Source organism: Cryptomeria japonica, chromosome 5 (assembly GCF_030272615.1).
Source record: "Cryptomeria japonica chromosome 5, Sugi_1.0, whole genome shotgun sequence".
Taxonomy (NCBI): domain Eukaryota; kingdom Viridiplantae; phylum Streptophyta; class Pinopsida; order Cupressales; family Cupressaceae; genus Cryptomeria; species Cryptomeria japonica.
Window position 1 is genome coordinate 479,800,392 of NC_081409.1, and position 17,108 is coordinate 479,817,499.

The following is a 17,108-nucleotide window of genomic DNA, read 5'->3' on the forward strand; positions in this document are numbered from 1 at the left end:
TGCAGGGTTTTACAAGCAACACTTTCCAGATTTTCAAAGAAGCCAACTTTGGAGATTAATATCTCTCGCATGCGACCTAATCAGATCAAACCCTCTTGCACGCATGTCTAGGGTATCTAAATGTGCCAATGTGCCAAGGGGTGGCCATTGAAGTGGAGGTTTGATATTTTTTCAAATCAGGTTTTGAGTGCTACTCAGGTTGATTTAACAAGCTCGGTTTCAGATAAGCCTGAGTAGGCAACTTTGAAGGCTAATATATTTTGCCTCGGAAGTCGTAATGAAGATTCATCTGATTTCCTGGGTTCTCTGTATTGCATTCTATTAGTGTGCCAGTCTGCTATCCCTAATTAGGTGTTTGGATCAGTTTTTGAAGCATGTTCTAGAGGCTACTCAAGTGTTTCTGGCCAAAGTTCAAGGTTGCAAAAATGACAAGATTAATGATCCCGAACTCAGTTTCTCGGATCTTGAGGGTTTCCAGTCAGTGAATCAGGTCATTCTCAGCAGATCAATGGTTCAAAAATGAATTTTGTTTTTAGTCGGGCCCACTTTGGGGCCCGACTAGAGCTTGACCCAGTTTGACTAGTTGAAGCCCATTGAAGAAAAATATATTATCTAAATCATTTCAATTTAATATCATAACAAAATCTTTTTAGGCAATTTTGGCAAGTGAAAATTCATAAATTACTCTATCGACTCAAGTGCATGAGTTTGCACAAGAATGATTAATTAAATCATTTTAAAATAATCTAAGTAAAAATGAGGAGGAATATATTTAAAAGAGATCCCTTGATAATTTTTTATTCAATACAAATTGTGTAGTGGGCCCCTATAAAAAGAATTTTAAACAACGACTTACTTTTTGTCTCGCATGATGAATTGGAGAAGTCAGTAGCTAATGAGGGATAGGAAATCGTGGTGAGCGCATGAGAAATTGTTTTCCCGCGCAGTAAAAGGAGCAGGTCAAATGTCTATGCGGTCTAAGGCAGAAAAAGGACGGGAGGCGATTTTTAGGGGGCAATCCCGCAGAGTGACGGGGTGCATCCGCAATACCACACAGGGTAAGGATTACACGAGTGGAGACCAAGACCGATCATCCCACATGGCATGGGGCCAAACCAAAAATAAAATAAAAACCGCGTGGGGTTACTAAAATCACACAGGACAGCCATTTTGTTATCTCGCGTGAGGGAATGAGCGACCGAGGATAGAGCGGAATAAAAAATGGGCACAGGGAGGAGAATTTTCTTGCCCCGCGCGGTAGCCGAGGCAAGTCAAAGACTTGTGCGAGGTAAGACTCAGATCGAATGCAAAGGTGAAAGTGAACACAAAAGGAGGGAAATATTAGGGTTTTGGCAAGAAGAAACATTTCAATCGATTGTGATCAAGTTTCACGAGTTCTGTGAAAAGGGGAAGATAGTTTGTTCTACGGAGGATCAATCGACCATGAGGAAACCTAGTATGGTGTATGCTAGGTTGCAAGCTATTTGATGTCCAGGATAAATGCAATGGTGGGCGATGAGGCTACTGGTGGTATTCATCATGAAGGGGGCAAAATCGATAAAATACCATTAATTTGCTTCTCGGTGTGACCTGTGAGGAATAGTGCCATGGATAATGTGTGAATGCATTGTGTAAAGTGGAGTGATTTAGTGATGAATCGATGGGGATTTTGGAGGCATAAGGCATTTGAGCTGCAAACAAAATAATTGTGATTGGAGGCGATAGGGTTTTAAAACAAATGCATTTGGCAGGCTAAATGGCCAATCGACTTTGCCCAGTTTGCCTGTAACATACGTGAACCATAAAACAACGTATGTAGATCCATTAAAGCATAAAAATTAGGGGGCTTTTTCAAGTGGTATATTTGCATGATGTGAAATCACAAATGAGGACATGAGAAAGGGGCTTCTTCAAGCAAATTAATCTATATGGAATTTTTTTTAAGATATCGTGGTCAGTGTGCCTCGGCAGAGATCCAAAGCCGGCACGGTACACATAGAGTGAATGCTATATAGATAGCCTGACAGGGAACTGATGGGATAATTTTGGAGTTGCTGCTAAAAACGAGCATTCTTTCATTTGCTTTGTAAGCTTTGTCTGTGGTTTTGGTGCGCATTCTTTCATTTGCTTTGTAGGCATGTTTGGCCACGGTTCAGCAAAGGGACTTCTCTATTTTGTCCAAAGGCCTCCATCTCATGATGATGAGGATTAACTTGCTAATGGATGAAATGCCAGGTGGAGCCGTTATGAGGTTGTATAACGAAACCGATCCAAAATGTCTTCAGTTAATAACTTTTTAATATGCCATGAAGAAAATCTCAAAGGGTTTTAAAAGGGCCAGTATGGTAACTGTGCGACAGTACCAAAGAAAACACATAATGCACAGATTTGAATAAATATGGTGCCTTTACAAAGGCGAAAGGGATCACCAATAAATTTGCAGGTTCCATCCTCCATAATACCTATTTTGACCTGCTTGGAGATGCAATGTAACCACGGGTGTAGGCACATGGTAGCACATTGGAGTGGGGTGGTTGTGTTTGAAGAGCCTATAAGCGATAAGTAATTGATGTATGCACAATTGTGACATCAATATGATTTCACAATACACGGCGAATAACCTTGATAATAAAAGGGGATTTGGTAAATCCTTTTACTGAAAATGGTAGGGAGCAAAAAGTAATTTACATGTACAAGGTGAAATCTACATCAACAGGGTAAAAGTATGAAAAGTGGAATGTTATTTTAAGAGTGCTGAGTTTTTCAACATTCTTCTTCTAAAAAGCAAATAAAGAGGAAGTTACTTTTCTAGAAAACAATTGTTTTTCACCAAAGGGGAGTTTTATTTCAAGTGATTTGTGGCATTATGAAAGATAAGAGATATTTTATGTGGCAAGTGACATGTATTGTTGGTTATCTTTCTTATCACACATTTGAAGTGTGTTCTTTGTCAGATAAATGCATACAAACAATGACAATTAGCAAGGGGGTAATTTTCTAAATCTATCAAAAAGGAAGAGTGTGTTATTGACTTAGAAAATATAGTAGCTATAAATAGCAAGTTTGGTCAAAGGTTCCAATTTTGATTTTGACAAGCTACTCTAGGAGGATTTTATCTGGATTTTCAAGGACCTATAAAAGGCTCATGGAAGACTAAAGACAACTAATTGAGATAGGTGTAGATTTTTTAATTTGTAAAGTCCAAGAAGATGAAATGCAGATCTCGAGGAAGGAATTAAAAATTTCTGAAAAATATATTGACCATTGAGATGCATTCTATGGTTTTCCCTAGGGTTTTGTCTTGCATCTTTTTATTGTATTATTTTCTCATTCTGAGTGAGAAGTTAGTTTTTAGCTTTTAGTTTTAGGAATTAGAGAAGTTAGTTTTTAGCTTTTAGTTATAGGAATTAGAGAATTTAGTTTTTAGCTTTTAGTTTTAGGAATTAGAGGAGTTAGTTTTAGCTCCAAATTTTTGCTCCACGAGTGAGGTATGTACAGTGCAGAGCAAAATAATATTAAGATGCATATTTTCAACTTGTGAATGCTTTATGTTTTAAGTATTTGTAATCATCAGTTCAAGTAAGGAATATCGGGTTTCTTGCTTTTGTCTCCAATATGTAATAGTATTACTTATGAAATATACAATCAAGGATTGCATATTTTGTCCCATCAAGTATGGTGTTCATTTTGTTTTTTCTTCTCTTCAAGGAAGAGATTAAAATGCATGAGTAGGATGATGGGTAATGTATTTTACATATAGGATTATTAAGCATGATTGCAAGAAAACTAAGTTGATGGGTATTAATGCTTATATCTCTTTGGTTACAATGCAAGCTACTTGGGTGTAAAGCTGCAAACTGAAAGTTGACTCTGTTTCCCACTAGATGAAGGCATTGGTTATGTTTTTATTTAAAGATTTTTACAATCATTGTATGTTCAAATTGTCTTTTATTTTCAGTTCATAGGAATAGGTGTAGAGTAGACAACTCATCCCAAGTGCTGAGTGATAGTTGACAAGCCATGATAGTAGCCAAAATCTTAGTTTCATACACTTTCCTTGGCACAAACATATTGGGATATCTATTAAAATAAGTAATGCCTTGAGTAATTGAAGCTATGACTTATTTAGGAATTGCTTAGGTCTACCCGCCTTGGTCTTGCAGAGCCAAAAGTGCAGGAGATTTCAGTCTTGGTAGCTGAGTCTCGTTCGTTGGCCAAATACAACCTTAGGCTTGTTGATAGGAACATGGCTAAATCTTTAGGGTCTAGGGATCTATTGATCTGGGAACCAATAGGTCCTCCTACTACTCCTCCCTCTCTTGATCCATCCTTTTCTCCTCTGACCACCTCATCCACTGATGGAAAAATCTCATTGAGCTTCAAAATTCTTGGGATAGTCAACCTGATAGGTAGGTGGGTTGTCCACCATGCAACATAAGCTCATGTACAACATGGATCAATAATATCCTGATGCTCATCCCAAACAACCATCGTTGCCCCTGCCCAACTAAGTCAAACCTCATAGGGTCCGACTGCATCTCCCTAGGCCGCATGCTCTCGAGTAATCCGCGGGTGGGTGCATTCCTCTCTTACCACATCCTGTTATACACCAAACTACTGCATCACTTCTTAATATATAATATGTACACTTTGACCAAAAAGCCAACACTGTGTTTGGGCCCAAGCTAACAAAATGTCCTATGACCAATGCTCATAATGATGGAAGGGCTGCCAGGTAAAATCCATGAGCTCATTAAAAATCCGCCTCCAAAACTAGATAGTGCCAACTCATGTATAATGTAGCAAACCCTTGTACCTATCTACATAGCACTATCTCCTCCTGCAATCTTGTACATCGATAAGCCATGTAACTCCTATGTGCTCCCATGCCCAAATATGAAGCAATGTCACACCAGTCCCGATGTTCCTATAACCTTGATAGACACACATGTGCATATCATGGTAAAGTTGTCCCAAAAGGGAGGCACCCCAAGCAAAGTGGATCCCATCCTCGAGCATATTATACACACACCTGGACGGCCCTATGAAAAAGCCATACCCATTGAGGTTAGGCATCATCCTCCCACTGATCAGACCACATATGAACAAAACTAGCCATGGGATCCTCCTTTGTGGCTCCATCGCCCGCTCAAGCACCATTTGTGTCTGATCCATAGGCAAATCCTTTGTCTCGTAGACATTTGTAGGTATGCCTCACCACCCTCAAGCTTGTACTCTGGGATGACCCCGTGGATGGGCACCTTCAGGATCCACCATACATCCAATAATGTGATGTTGGCTTCACCTGTAGGTAGGTGAAATGAGTACGTCTCGCTATGCTAGTGCTCAACCAGGGCTATCATCATAGCTGCATGGCACCAAATCTGGGGCCACTGTGACACAAACTTCAGTTCGCACCATGCTAGTGTTGCTCGCTCATCCCTATGTAGCTGTCTTCGTAGTGCCATAGTGGGAGGCCAATGCTCTCTTCAACTCATGATAATAGGATCCTCCTCCACCCAACTAAATCACTCCATTAGCCCTTTTCTTCTAGCTTCTAGCCTATCTTCTAGCCCTGGGGCATCTCATTGAAGCCCCTTATCCTCATTTTGCTTTTCTTTGCCCTCCCATTTCCCCTTTAGCCGAGATGACATATCCTTTAATGAGATGCCAATTCTATGACCCTTGCATCGTTTTGTAGTGCAGAGACGATGATCCTTAGTCCATTCCCCATTCCCCCTTTGTTGGCAATGTAGATGTTGATTCAACGATCAACGTCTATGAAGGCGTTTCCACGCTTGCGCAGACGAGGATCATCTCTGTAGATGGCGATCCCTAGGTGCAAATGTCGATTTGGCGATTGACGTTTGCACCTTGCCAATATTTAAGTTAATTTATCAGACCTAATAAATGCTAAATTACCAAATTGACGAAGTTAGGATTAGGGTGCATACCGATGGGCCATACTCAACTAGTCTCTAGTAGTGGCGAACTCTCTTTGCTTTATGCTCGTGGTGTGGAATGTGTACCATGATTTCCTTCGCTTTGATCACCTTGGGCTTTATAAACTATGTGTGTGACAATGACCCCTCCTTAGGCCTCGTGTGGTTTATATAGGCCCTTCTCTCGCCCTCTTGTCGCCTTTTCTGTGTCCTTTCTTTTTTTCCTCCCAAATTCCTCTCAGCTCCCCCTTTCCATATGTTTCTCATTTTTTCCTGACATTTCCTTCTTCTTTCGAGGATTTTCTCAAATTTTTTTGAATTTTTCGATTAAATTTTCGAGGGAGCATACACCACTCGTGCCTTCGCGTTGGGGCATCTTTCTTCGTGTTTTACCCACTACCAATTTTGTCGTTGTGTAAAAGAGGGGCAAAATGTAGACGTCCAAAATTAATTAAATTAATATTTAAATAATTTAAGCCATTCCACATAATTAATTTAATTGATTGTGTTGATCTCTATTCCTCTTTAAATTAATTATATCTTATTTAATTAATTTTATCATTGCAACTTTATAATCAATTTATTAAATTGATTATTCTCCCTTTCTTCTAAAATCATTTTAGTTATTCTAAATCTCACTTAGTTAATTAATTCTAATTAATTAACTCAATAAAGTGATTCCTACAAATCACTTTTCCTAATCCTCACTTAGCCTAATTAATTCCTTTCTAATCCTACTTATCATTGTCCCCCAATTTTATATTCCTCTACTCATTATCTCTCCTGATGGGACATCCTCCTAACTTTCCCACTTGCACTCTACTCCCCCATTAATTCACCTAATCATCCTTTATAATCACTTGCACATTCCTAATCACCATGATTAGGAATAAGTCAACCATTTGCCATAAATGATTTATCCCCCCCATCTTCCAAAACCTTAAATGCACAAACTTTTGTCATGTCAGAGGATTTCAAATCCTTTGCACATCCCCATACCCTCTCTTTCCAAGAAATTTTTAATTCCTTTCTCCATTTATTCTTCCCACACATCCCTTATTTTAGAATTTTTAATTCCTCTCTCCTTTCTCCAAGGAATTTTATATTCCTTTTCCTTTCTCAATGTACTTGGGGAACTCTTCCCATGTACCTCGTAGGATGTGAAGACAAGAAATGCCTTTATGAAAAATCTTTTGAACCCCACACCTTGTCCTCTCAATCCTCTCCCACCTCCTTTCAATCTCAACCATCAATTTCAAATCATCTTGACCCTTCGTTTGGACCACCTCCAATCTATAAATTGGAGTCTCCTCAACTCATCCATATCCATCATCCAAGTAATCTTATGCTGAGAATTTGAGTCTAGAATTCATTCATTACACCCTCATTATGCCCAAATCATCCCACACATAGCCAAATACCTCTACCACACTTATCTATCCATCCAATCCCTTTTGTTGTGTAGTGGAGAACAATCCACAATCTATCAAAGAGCCAATCCTATCAAGTTGAGAAGGGGTGCATTCTTCACTTCAACGAAGGTTCAATCAGAGGAAGAAGACAAAGAATTTAGATATAATTGTTATGTTTATACATATTTGAATGTTTTGATGATTTTGAGTATTTATATGATTTGTATAGCTAATTATTGCACTTGAATTTTTTCCCTCTTCAATAAATTTTTCAAAGGCCCTAATTCAGTACGCCACCACTAATGTTATGCCACAACAAACCCTAGGGGAAATCAATATTGTGGTGTTAATGTAGATATTATTTGTTCATGCTTAAGTCCAACTTAAGAATTTAGCATTTAAGGGATCATTATTAAATATTTTTCATTTATCATTTACCTTATGTTTTGTAGCCGAGTAGTTGATGCTAGTTGTCTCTAGACCTACCACCTACCTACCCTCACATCTGATTGAGACACATGTCCATATCATGTGATCGCCTACCTATTGCCTTTGCTTTTATAAGCAAGACTATTATTATATCTCATCTCAATATATCATTTCAATCTTTGGTGAAATATATCATTTCTCTTTCCGTGAAAGTTATTTTTAGGCTGTGATCTTGGCTTGGGAGCTTGCTCTAACATGTGACAAGCATCTTGGCAAGGAGAAGCCCCTATAATATGCTTGTCTTCAGGTGTGTGGCGTGATTTTTTTTGGAAAGCGCCATCTAAGACATTTATAGGCACAATTTAGGCCTCTTCAAACCTACATTTCTTTTTCTCATTCTTCTCTTAGAAGCCCAACTCTCATTTGAAAAAAAATGTTATATCGATCTCAAGATGTTGGATAAATTATGTCATGTTGTCAACAATATTGAGGAGAAAAAATGGGTAGAGTTTGGAAGAAAAAAATATGAAACCCTAGCCAAGCCCTCCATAAACAATACTTACATAATTTGTATAGCGAATTACAACTTATGAAGGAAAACTACTCAAAGGTCTATCACTATGTTTGAGCATATCACTAGCACTATTTTTAGGAGAAATGGAAGCCACATAAGGAACATGTATAAATAAAATAAGAGTATCCAAAAGAGATGTAAAGGCAATAATTAGATCAATGAAAGAGAAAAAGGTACACACATGATGAGGCGACACCACCACACAAATATCTCCATTTGAATTATAAAAGGATACAAGGTGTCATAAAGTGGGATCAAATGCCACAAAATATACAAACATATCAAAAACTATAACAAACATTGTCAAAGAGAAAGGTAACAAAGGCATGAATAGAGGTCAAAGAGAAATTGACAATTAGAATCCAAACAATATATAGTAATACAAAAACAAGGGTGGATGGGTATTAATCAAAGAGAGATCATGTGATAACAATTCAAACCCTAATTAGATAAATCAATTTATTAAACAAACAAGGGTGGACCCAAACCTTAATCAAATCTAAATGGAAGATATAAACATCATAAACATCAAATTCTAATTCTAAATAGTAGATGGACAAAACCTAAAGCAAAGCCCTAAGGGTTGTAGGGTAGTCAAGTCCCTAAAATAAAACACTTGCATTCACATCTACAGGGTAATTAATTAAATTAACCAACCTTGATAAATGAAGTAGGACTAGAAAGTAATTACTACTAGATTAAATGTAAAAATTATATACATCTAATTGTGATACTTATTTAGATCTTAAAGATGTGAACATGATGATGAAGATGTAGGGAACCTATTTACCAAGGTACTATAATTTTAGGATTCTATTAAATGGTTGCTTCAAAATCTACAAATAGGTTAGGCTGCAACCTACTTGAGTTTCAAATTAACACAAGTGGACCTAATATTTGTGATTGCAAAAGTAAATTGTGTGCATAAATGAAATGATATGATAATATTCAACAACCTAATACTTGTTTGCCTCTAAGGACTAATGCTTAAATTTGTGTAGGGACCAATATTTATTAATATTTTGGATAATTTATTGAATTACAACAGTTATATTCTCCTTAGTCAAATCCTTAATAAATCAACCTTACAATTTTCAGTGAAAGGTTGAAAACAACAAATTTGCAATAACTTAAAATAATGTAGATCGATTATGATATTATAATGTTCACATAAATGTATGCTAATATACATCACACATATTGAAAAACATTAATATAAAAATTAATGGCTCAAACATGAGGGAAGGGGAGTTCGCGAGGGAAGTGGTTGCATGCGAGGGTTTACGACGACATTGATGTTTCAGAAGATGGAAACCCTGTTGGGGACGATGATCCTAATCCTATTGGCTCCCTCTTTGTTATGCTATTGGGGAGAAATGGTCCTCTGCTTCTCCCAAAGGAAACCACCCTAGCCCTTGTGTGCTCATGTAGAAAGACTTTGTGGGTCTTTGTCCCTCTTCAGAAGGATGCAGAGTTGTTAAACTCCCGATAGTGGATACTGCTTTGAGGGGCTATTTTGTTGTAGTTGATGGTAGAGCCCTTGTTCTTATTGCTACATACAATGATGACCTTGATGAGGATGGCTCTATAGAAGGGGCTACTCAAGGGTTTGTTGTAGATCTGGAAGCTAGCTCTGGTTTTTTGAGGATTTGGAGGCCTTAAGGAAATCATCTTTTACCAAGGAGGTTGTTGATTTTGAGGAGGATGAAGACCTCTTTGTCTCTCCTTTTGTTGGAGAAGACCCAAATGATGAGGATGTGTACCTCATGAATATGTTCTTGGAGTCTTGTTCAAAAAATAACAAGATGGTCGAGGTGCCAGTGATGGAGGCCAAGGATGGCGACTAGGTTTTCAGTCTAAGAAGAGGGGTTCTTTCCTCTTCTCGTGGTTTGTTGTCTCAAAAAATTATTGATCTTCTAAAACCCCTTATTCATGCTCAGGCTATTAGGGGTTTTTCTCTTATTGAGTTGGAGGAAAATGCTAATGTAAAGAATATTGAGGAGACTTGTTTAGATGAGAAGTGTTTAGAGAATGTTCTGACTCCTATTAAGAAGGTGGAAAATGGTTCTAACAAGTCTTTTGAGGAGGATATTTCTTTGGAGGGTTTGAAGCCTATTTCTAGCTCTTTTGTCTTTGATGTTGTTGCTTTGGGTGTTGATTTAGAGCCCATTGTTGCAGCTCTCGTCACATCTCCTATAGCCTTTCTTGATGAGGCTTTAGTTAGCCATTTTGCTGGGGGTACCAACGTTGTAGTTGTCTACTTTTATGTTCTTGACTACCTTCTTGTTGATTCAACTTCTTGGCTTGGGAGTTCTCTGGTTGGGAGGTTCTATGGGAATCGTCCCAATTTATTGATACTGTTAGAAAATGGCTCCATCGAGTTTGGAAAATTTCTGGCAAGGTAAAGGTTTTTGCTATGCTGAAGAGTTATTTCATTTTTTTCTTTTCTTGCCAAGAGGACAGTTCTAGAATTCTTTATAAAGGTCCTTAGTTTTTGGGTTCAAATGGTCTTTGCCTTGAAAATTGGTCTCCTGGTTTCAACCCGCGGGAGGATAAATTGTTATTTCTTATTTAGGTTTGGTTGCCTGGGCTGCCATTAGAATTTGGAATGAAAATATTTCAAGATAATTGCCAATTATTTTGGTAAGTATAGTGCTACAGATAAGATTAGAAATTTCAAGAAGCACTTATTATTTGATAGATTTTGTGTGCTTGAGGAGTAAAATCACTAGGTAGCCTATCCTCTAAATTTGGAAAATGGGTGCAACAATTTGAGTATGAGGACTCCCTAGTTATTTGTCATGCATGCAATAGGGTGGGTCATGGCTACAACTCTTGCTTAAACAATAAGAAACAATGCTATGTTTGGAAACAAGAGAGAAATATGGATGAGACTTTTCCTATTTCCAAGGAGGTTCAAAATTCGGATTCTAATCAAGGGAGTTCCCCTTTGGATTGTTCAAGGATAGATAATGCCTTGGGATCTAATGATGGATGTGCCAATGATATTATGTTCCCTCCCTATCTCAAGAAAATAAGATTTGGAAAGAAGGATCCTTGCAATGTGCTCAAAAAACTTTAGACCAAATTTTTAAACCATCTTGATTTTAGGATGGTTTGTGTTTGCATCCTTACTTATTTAATAAAAAACATTAATATACAAACAATCCAACTTTAAACTTTATTTATGTTAAGAACTCTCCCAAATCGCAACTAATTATAAAGCTAAAGAATGTTCGTAAATATATGATAACGTTATGTATGGAAGCAAGAGGGAGGAGTATTCCACAACATTATCGTCGACCTTCTTGTTAAATGGTTTTTATAGAGTTGGATCGACCACATTATACGGCCCTTCCCTGGGGTTTGATCAGGAAATGAACCAGGCCAGATAAAAGTCGTTCTCCGCAGATTTTGGATAATATCATAATTACAATTGACCAAGTGTTAAGGCATGCTTGGCAATAGTCAGGTCCTTGAAAGGATTTCCTAAATTTATTGGTTTAAAAGGCTGAATCAGACGATAGATAGAGTTATGGAAGAGAAAGTATGTTCAGCAGCTGGGAATAGGTCACAAGGAGGATCGTTGCTGGCCGATCAAAAGCTCAGCCCCCCATCACCATTAAAGAGGTAAGCTTCAGATCATTCACCCTTTCTTGCACATTGTTTGGCACACTCAAACATTAGATTTATGTTTTTTACAGAGCTAATTGTCAAGAGGAAGAAAACCCAACAATTAGGACTATCGAATTTCTCCGGGCTCGATTGCTGTCCGAGAGGTCTGTTTCTGAGGCTGCAAGGCAGAAGGCTCAGCAGATAGAACAAAAGGTTGTTTCTTCATGTTTCTCGGGGGATATGCCAAAATGTGTAATGTGTTCCTTGAATGTGCAAATGGATTTTTTGTTTTCTCGTTTTATCTGGTGCATTGTTCCAAATTGGAAGCGTTTCATCTCGAGTAAATGGTTTGACAAATAATATGAATTTGGATGGTTTGGAGTTTGAAAGGTTAAATGTAACTTTGTGAAGAACTTGATTGAATCTGCAACTGGGTTTATTTTTTCATTTTACCAGATGCATTATGTCACCTCAACTAACTGTTTTGACCAATTATATGCCTTTAGGTGGTTTGAAATTTTTAATGGTTGCATCAAGGTTGTGACATTGTAAGATATCTTGATCGAATAATTTGAATCAAACGGACAAATATTTTATGGCCGCTAAAAGCTGCTTCCTGATGTAGGTTTGGGAACTCGAACAACAGTTGGAGATTGTAGTTGAGCAGAGAAAAAATGCGGAGGAAACCAGTCAACAAGCCCTTACAATGTTGGAAAATGGTACTGCGCCCTTTGAGTCTGGTACATATGAAGATGGATCTGCTTTTGAGCTCAAACGTTTTGACCGAGTAAACAATGCCACTTCTTTAGGGCAAACCTCTGACGTAGAGGAGGATGAAACCTCAACCATGGGTAGTGGAAGCGAGAAAACATTTCAAAATTCCAATGATTCAGATCCCTTTGGCCAGTCACATAGTCTATGTATGGGATTGTCATGGCAAGCACGTGAAAGTTCTCCAACTCGATACGAAAAGAATGCAAAGAGAACCTTTCTACCATCGGAGCAAATGCATCTCCAGAATTTTCACCATGAAGGTATTTCAGAAGCAAATGCCGGGTCAATAAGACGCATTGGAAAGTCATGCCGCCAGATCAAAAGAAAAGAAACAAGGTTGGTTTGTCCACTTTCTGCTTTTAATTGGACATTGACCTGAACTGCTTACAATGGTTATGTATATCTTTACAAAATGGAATGCCCTTTTCTTGTAGATCAGTCACAGAGGAGGAATCGAGGGCTCTAACTGCTTGTAGTGAAGATGATTCTAAGAAATCTAGAGAGTCTTCAATGGAAGAATTTGTTCCATCAGAGCAAACAGAACCAGTGAAAAACATTAGTGAAGTATTTGAACTTTTGTTGCAGAAAGATTTTAAAGGAACTTCCCTGGCTAGAGACCAGAAAACAAGTTACCGAGACTCCTTAAATCAATTTGCAGAGGAAAGAGAAGAAATTGATCTGAGTAATGGCGGGATAGGCGAACAAACTTCAGGAGGAGATTTCACGGCAGGATTGTACTCAGAATGCTCATCTCCCTACTCTTCGGAAGATCAAGGGAAAGAAATTGAATCCAGAAGTAATGAAGGGATCGAAATGGAAAGAGTACTAGAGCATTGGGAAGATCTAAATGATCAGTATGCAGCAGAGGAGAACGCTCAAAGAGAATGGGAAGAGAGGTTTAGAGAGATTAATTACTCATCGGAGCAAAGCATGGTAAATTCATTTGACTCTCTTTTCTACCTTTAGTGTATCTCTTACAATATTGGCAAGAAAGCATAGGAAGTTTGCGAATCTTGCATTTTGTTATTGACTCGTTATACGTTATCTGTTGAGTACCCTGTTATTTAGGTCTCAGATGATTGACAAGAAAAAATGCTTTAATTTCTCGGTTTGTGTTTTACTAATATTAAGTGATATTCTTTTGAATGAATATTAATTTTATTTAGTCAGTTACTCTTTTTCAGTATACTGCACTGTGCCTTTTCTTTTCTTTTTGAGCATGTAGGATTGCTGCAAACATAGAAAGCAAACCATGGAAATAGAAGCAAAAGAGAAGGAAGGAACTTGTTTGAACAGGTCAAAGACCTCTCTTGTTATGTCAAACAGTGACAAAACAGAAAAAATTCACAGGCCTTATCAGTACTTATCTGAGAGATCATGTCTTTGCCATTCTGAAAAGTTAGTCTGCAGCCATTGTTGTGAAGCTGAGAACGAAGTCATACAGAAAATGGATATAAATGAATATGAAAGGGATCATGTTCATAAGAGTTTGCCACCTTCAGAGTCCTATATTTCTTGCAGGTTGATCTGCAGCTCTGATGTTTCTTCTGTTAACAAAGTAGAAGCTAGAGAAGCAGAGAAACTGACAGTTACAAATGACATTTTTGACCAGGATATTCTCTGTGCTGAGATAATGACAGGGCAAGAGACACGAGGGAACTTACTGAGCCTTGCCCCTAGCTTTATAGGATTGCAAGCTTCCGATGAAGAGGAGGCAACAATAGACTGTATTACACTGTCAAGTGAGAAGGCAGCGCAAAAAATAACCAAAATTTGCTGTCTCGATATTGGACCAAGCTTAACTGAAAATGCAATCCCTGTATTTGAAGACCACGTTCCTATTGTGCCTCATGCAAACAGAACTTTGGAACCATCTGTTCTTGCAGTCCATGATAAGGTTCTCGATGCAAATACTGCGTATTTGCTTGCAAAGGATGCTACAGAAAGACTGTCAGATAACATGCAATCAACTAGTGAAATGGTCAATGTTGGGTCCATGGCACAAACCATGGAGTCACGTAAACCTTTCACTGAAAGGAAAATGGGACCAAGTGATCACACTTTCTCAAGTAGTACAGGCATGATGCTGACTACAGACGAGAAGCCTCATGATGTTTCTCATGGAAGTTCTCTAAGGAGCACTGCACAAATAACTGGAGCTTTTTTTCATAAGAAAGGCAGAGGATATTCCCAAAGCCGGCATGGCAGCTGTAATGACGAGCAGGGGATTCCTCTCCTGCAGGGACTTAATAGAACTGATACAAAAGCAAGTGCAATTTGTCTAAGTATGCATCCTTGTGTTTCTATGAACCCCATGAATTATATGTCAACTCTTGAGATGGGAGATGTGCAAGTGAAAGAACAGATAAAAACTAAAGAACATTATGTCTCAACTGATTTTCAAGGTAGAAGTACAAATGATGTGAAGATTAGGACAATGTCACAGGAAAATATGAATAAAGGGCGTTTCAACGGTCAGTTTGACAAAAGTACTGGCGTGAGTGAGAATAAAGTGGCAACTACAAATGGCATCACACCTGGTCGAGCGACACAGAAGGTCGGAGGAGCTGGTTTCCAAATTCCTCATCATAGATTTAGATCTTCAAATCATATGAATAGGGGACATTTGTTTGTGGAAAATTGCTTTCCAGAAAATATGTTTATTAGGTCACATTTTCTAGATTCTTCTCATGTTATGGTGAATAAGATTGACATGTCTACTGGAGGTCGTGAAGAATATGCTAGCCTCAATCCTATTATTTATAAGGGTCATTCCAGGGGTCTATTTGGTGATAAATTGTCAATTCCAACCGCAGGAAGTGCTGACGGTTCTAGCATGAGAGAATTTGCACCTTCTTTTGAGGCACATGCTGAAAAAGGTGCAAGAGAAGAATCACATACATCCCAGATAAATCAGGACCATTTTGGATTTGCTGGGAGAGTTGAGCCTGTTCAATATCATCAGAATAACTCATCTAGGGATGTAGTGACGGCACTTCAATTTGCCAAGTTGCAATTACAAAACATTTTTGATAACAATCAGTCAGTGAATCAACACCCAAACATACCTGCAAGCTCAATGCAGGACACACACACACAGAAAGTGATGCAACGATGCTATATTTTGGAAGCTCCTCTCAGTTGTATTGAGCTTTTCCGGCTACCTTCTGAATCAGAATGTAAACTACCTTCTCAAGTTAGAGCCTCGAGGTCTTTATCTTCCAAATTTTAACAACGGTTTCTTAATTGAGTTTCTTATGATCTTTGTGCCAATGGAAGAGTTCCTAATAACTTAACTGCTGCTGTCAGTGGAAGAGAAAAGCCCAATCTGTACATTAAGAACAATCATAATAATGGAGATCTGTCTAAGAGCCGATGGCCTTCAGCAGATAATTTAAATGGACAGCAAAACTAGAAGGAAGCAACTGTCAGTAGGAACAATCATCTTCAGCTTAATTGTAGAGAAAAATAGACAAGTGAATAAAGCTGGTGCCAAGTAGAGTCTCATCCATGGCAGACAAAAGGCATAGAAATAGACATTATGTCCCATGTTGCATGAGATGAGTATCACTGCTTGGTTGTCCTAGTTGTAGATCTTGCAGGTTTTCTGAGGAACTAGCAATATTTGTCCTGTTGCTGTCTGTACAAGAAAATAATTCAGTAAGCTGATCTGCATCTTGCCAGCAGACATGTTTTAAGTTTGAGCATTGTCATACAGCTGAAAGATGGTTTCATAAGTGATTACATGTTAATTGAAATTCTCTAGTTGTCAAAGAATTGTAATTTGGGAAGCTGAACTGCATCTATCCGGTAGGTAGTTTTAATAGGTTTTCTTAGTCCATGTTAGTGATCGGTCAACAAGAGGTCAGATAATAATCCGTCACACCTATAAATGCAGAAGGCAACTGAAGAATAATATTTTCCCTTTGTTTATTTCTTTTGTAACAACCCCTGGCCTTTCAAAATTCCCGTTTGCTTATTCCTGTTCCCTATATCCTTGTGCGCATGCTTAGACAAGATGTGATGGAGATGTTTAAATAAATCATATCCGTCTCTAAGAGAAAGGAGCTCATTAGTTTTTGCCTTGCATTATTACTAATCACCATCTCACTCCTTTCATTCATGAACTCCTTCCACCCTTCTTCCTTCTCTGGCTCAAAGACTGACTGCATATTTAGTTATACAAAATTAAAATTTTAGCATAAAAAGTTCTTGTGTAAATATTCTTTCCAATAAATGATATCATATTTTCACAATCGATAATGCTGATTATTTTTCTCTTTCAGCTCTCTTATATCTTGATTATGGATCACAAGTGTGATTTCAAATATTGATACAAAAACTCTTTAACATGATCTAATC

At 38.0% G+C, this 17,108-nt stretch overlaps 1 protein-coding gene across 1 annotated transcript; it reads left to right on the forward strand.

The window, feature by feature from the left end:
- The first annotated feature begins 11,618 nt into the window (after positions 1–11,618).
- Positions 11,619–16,447, forward strand: LOC131049725 (uncharacterized). The gene is made up of 5 exons (XM_057983790.2): positions 11,619–11,987; positions 12,062–12,185; positions 12,598–13,082; positions 13,181–13,679; positions 13,972–16,447. Exons 1-5 carry the CDS (start codon positions 11,893–11,895, stop codon positions 15,976–15,978), a joined length of 3,210 nt encoding a protein of 1,069 aa, XP_057839773.2. The 5' UTR covers positions 11,619–11,892; the 3' UTR covers positions 15,979–16,447.
- Positions 16,448–17,108: the final 661 nt, after the last annotated feature.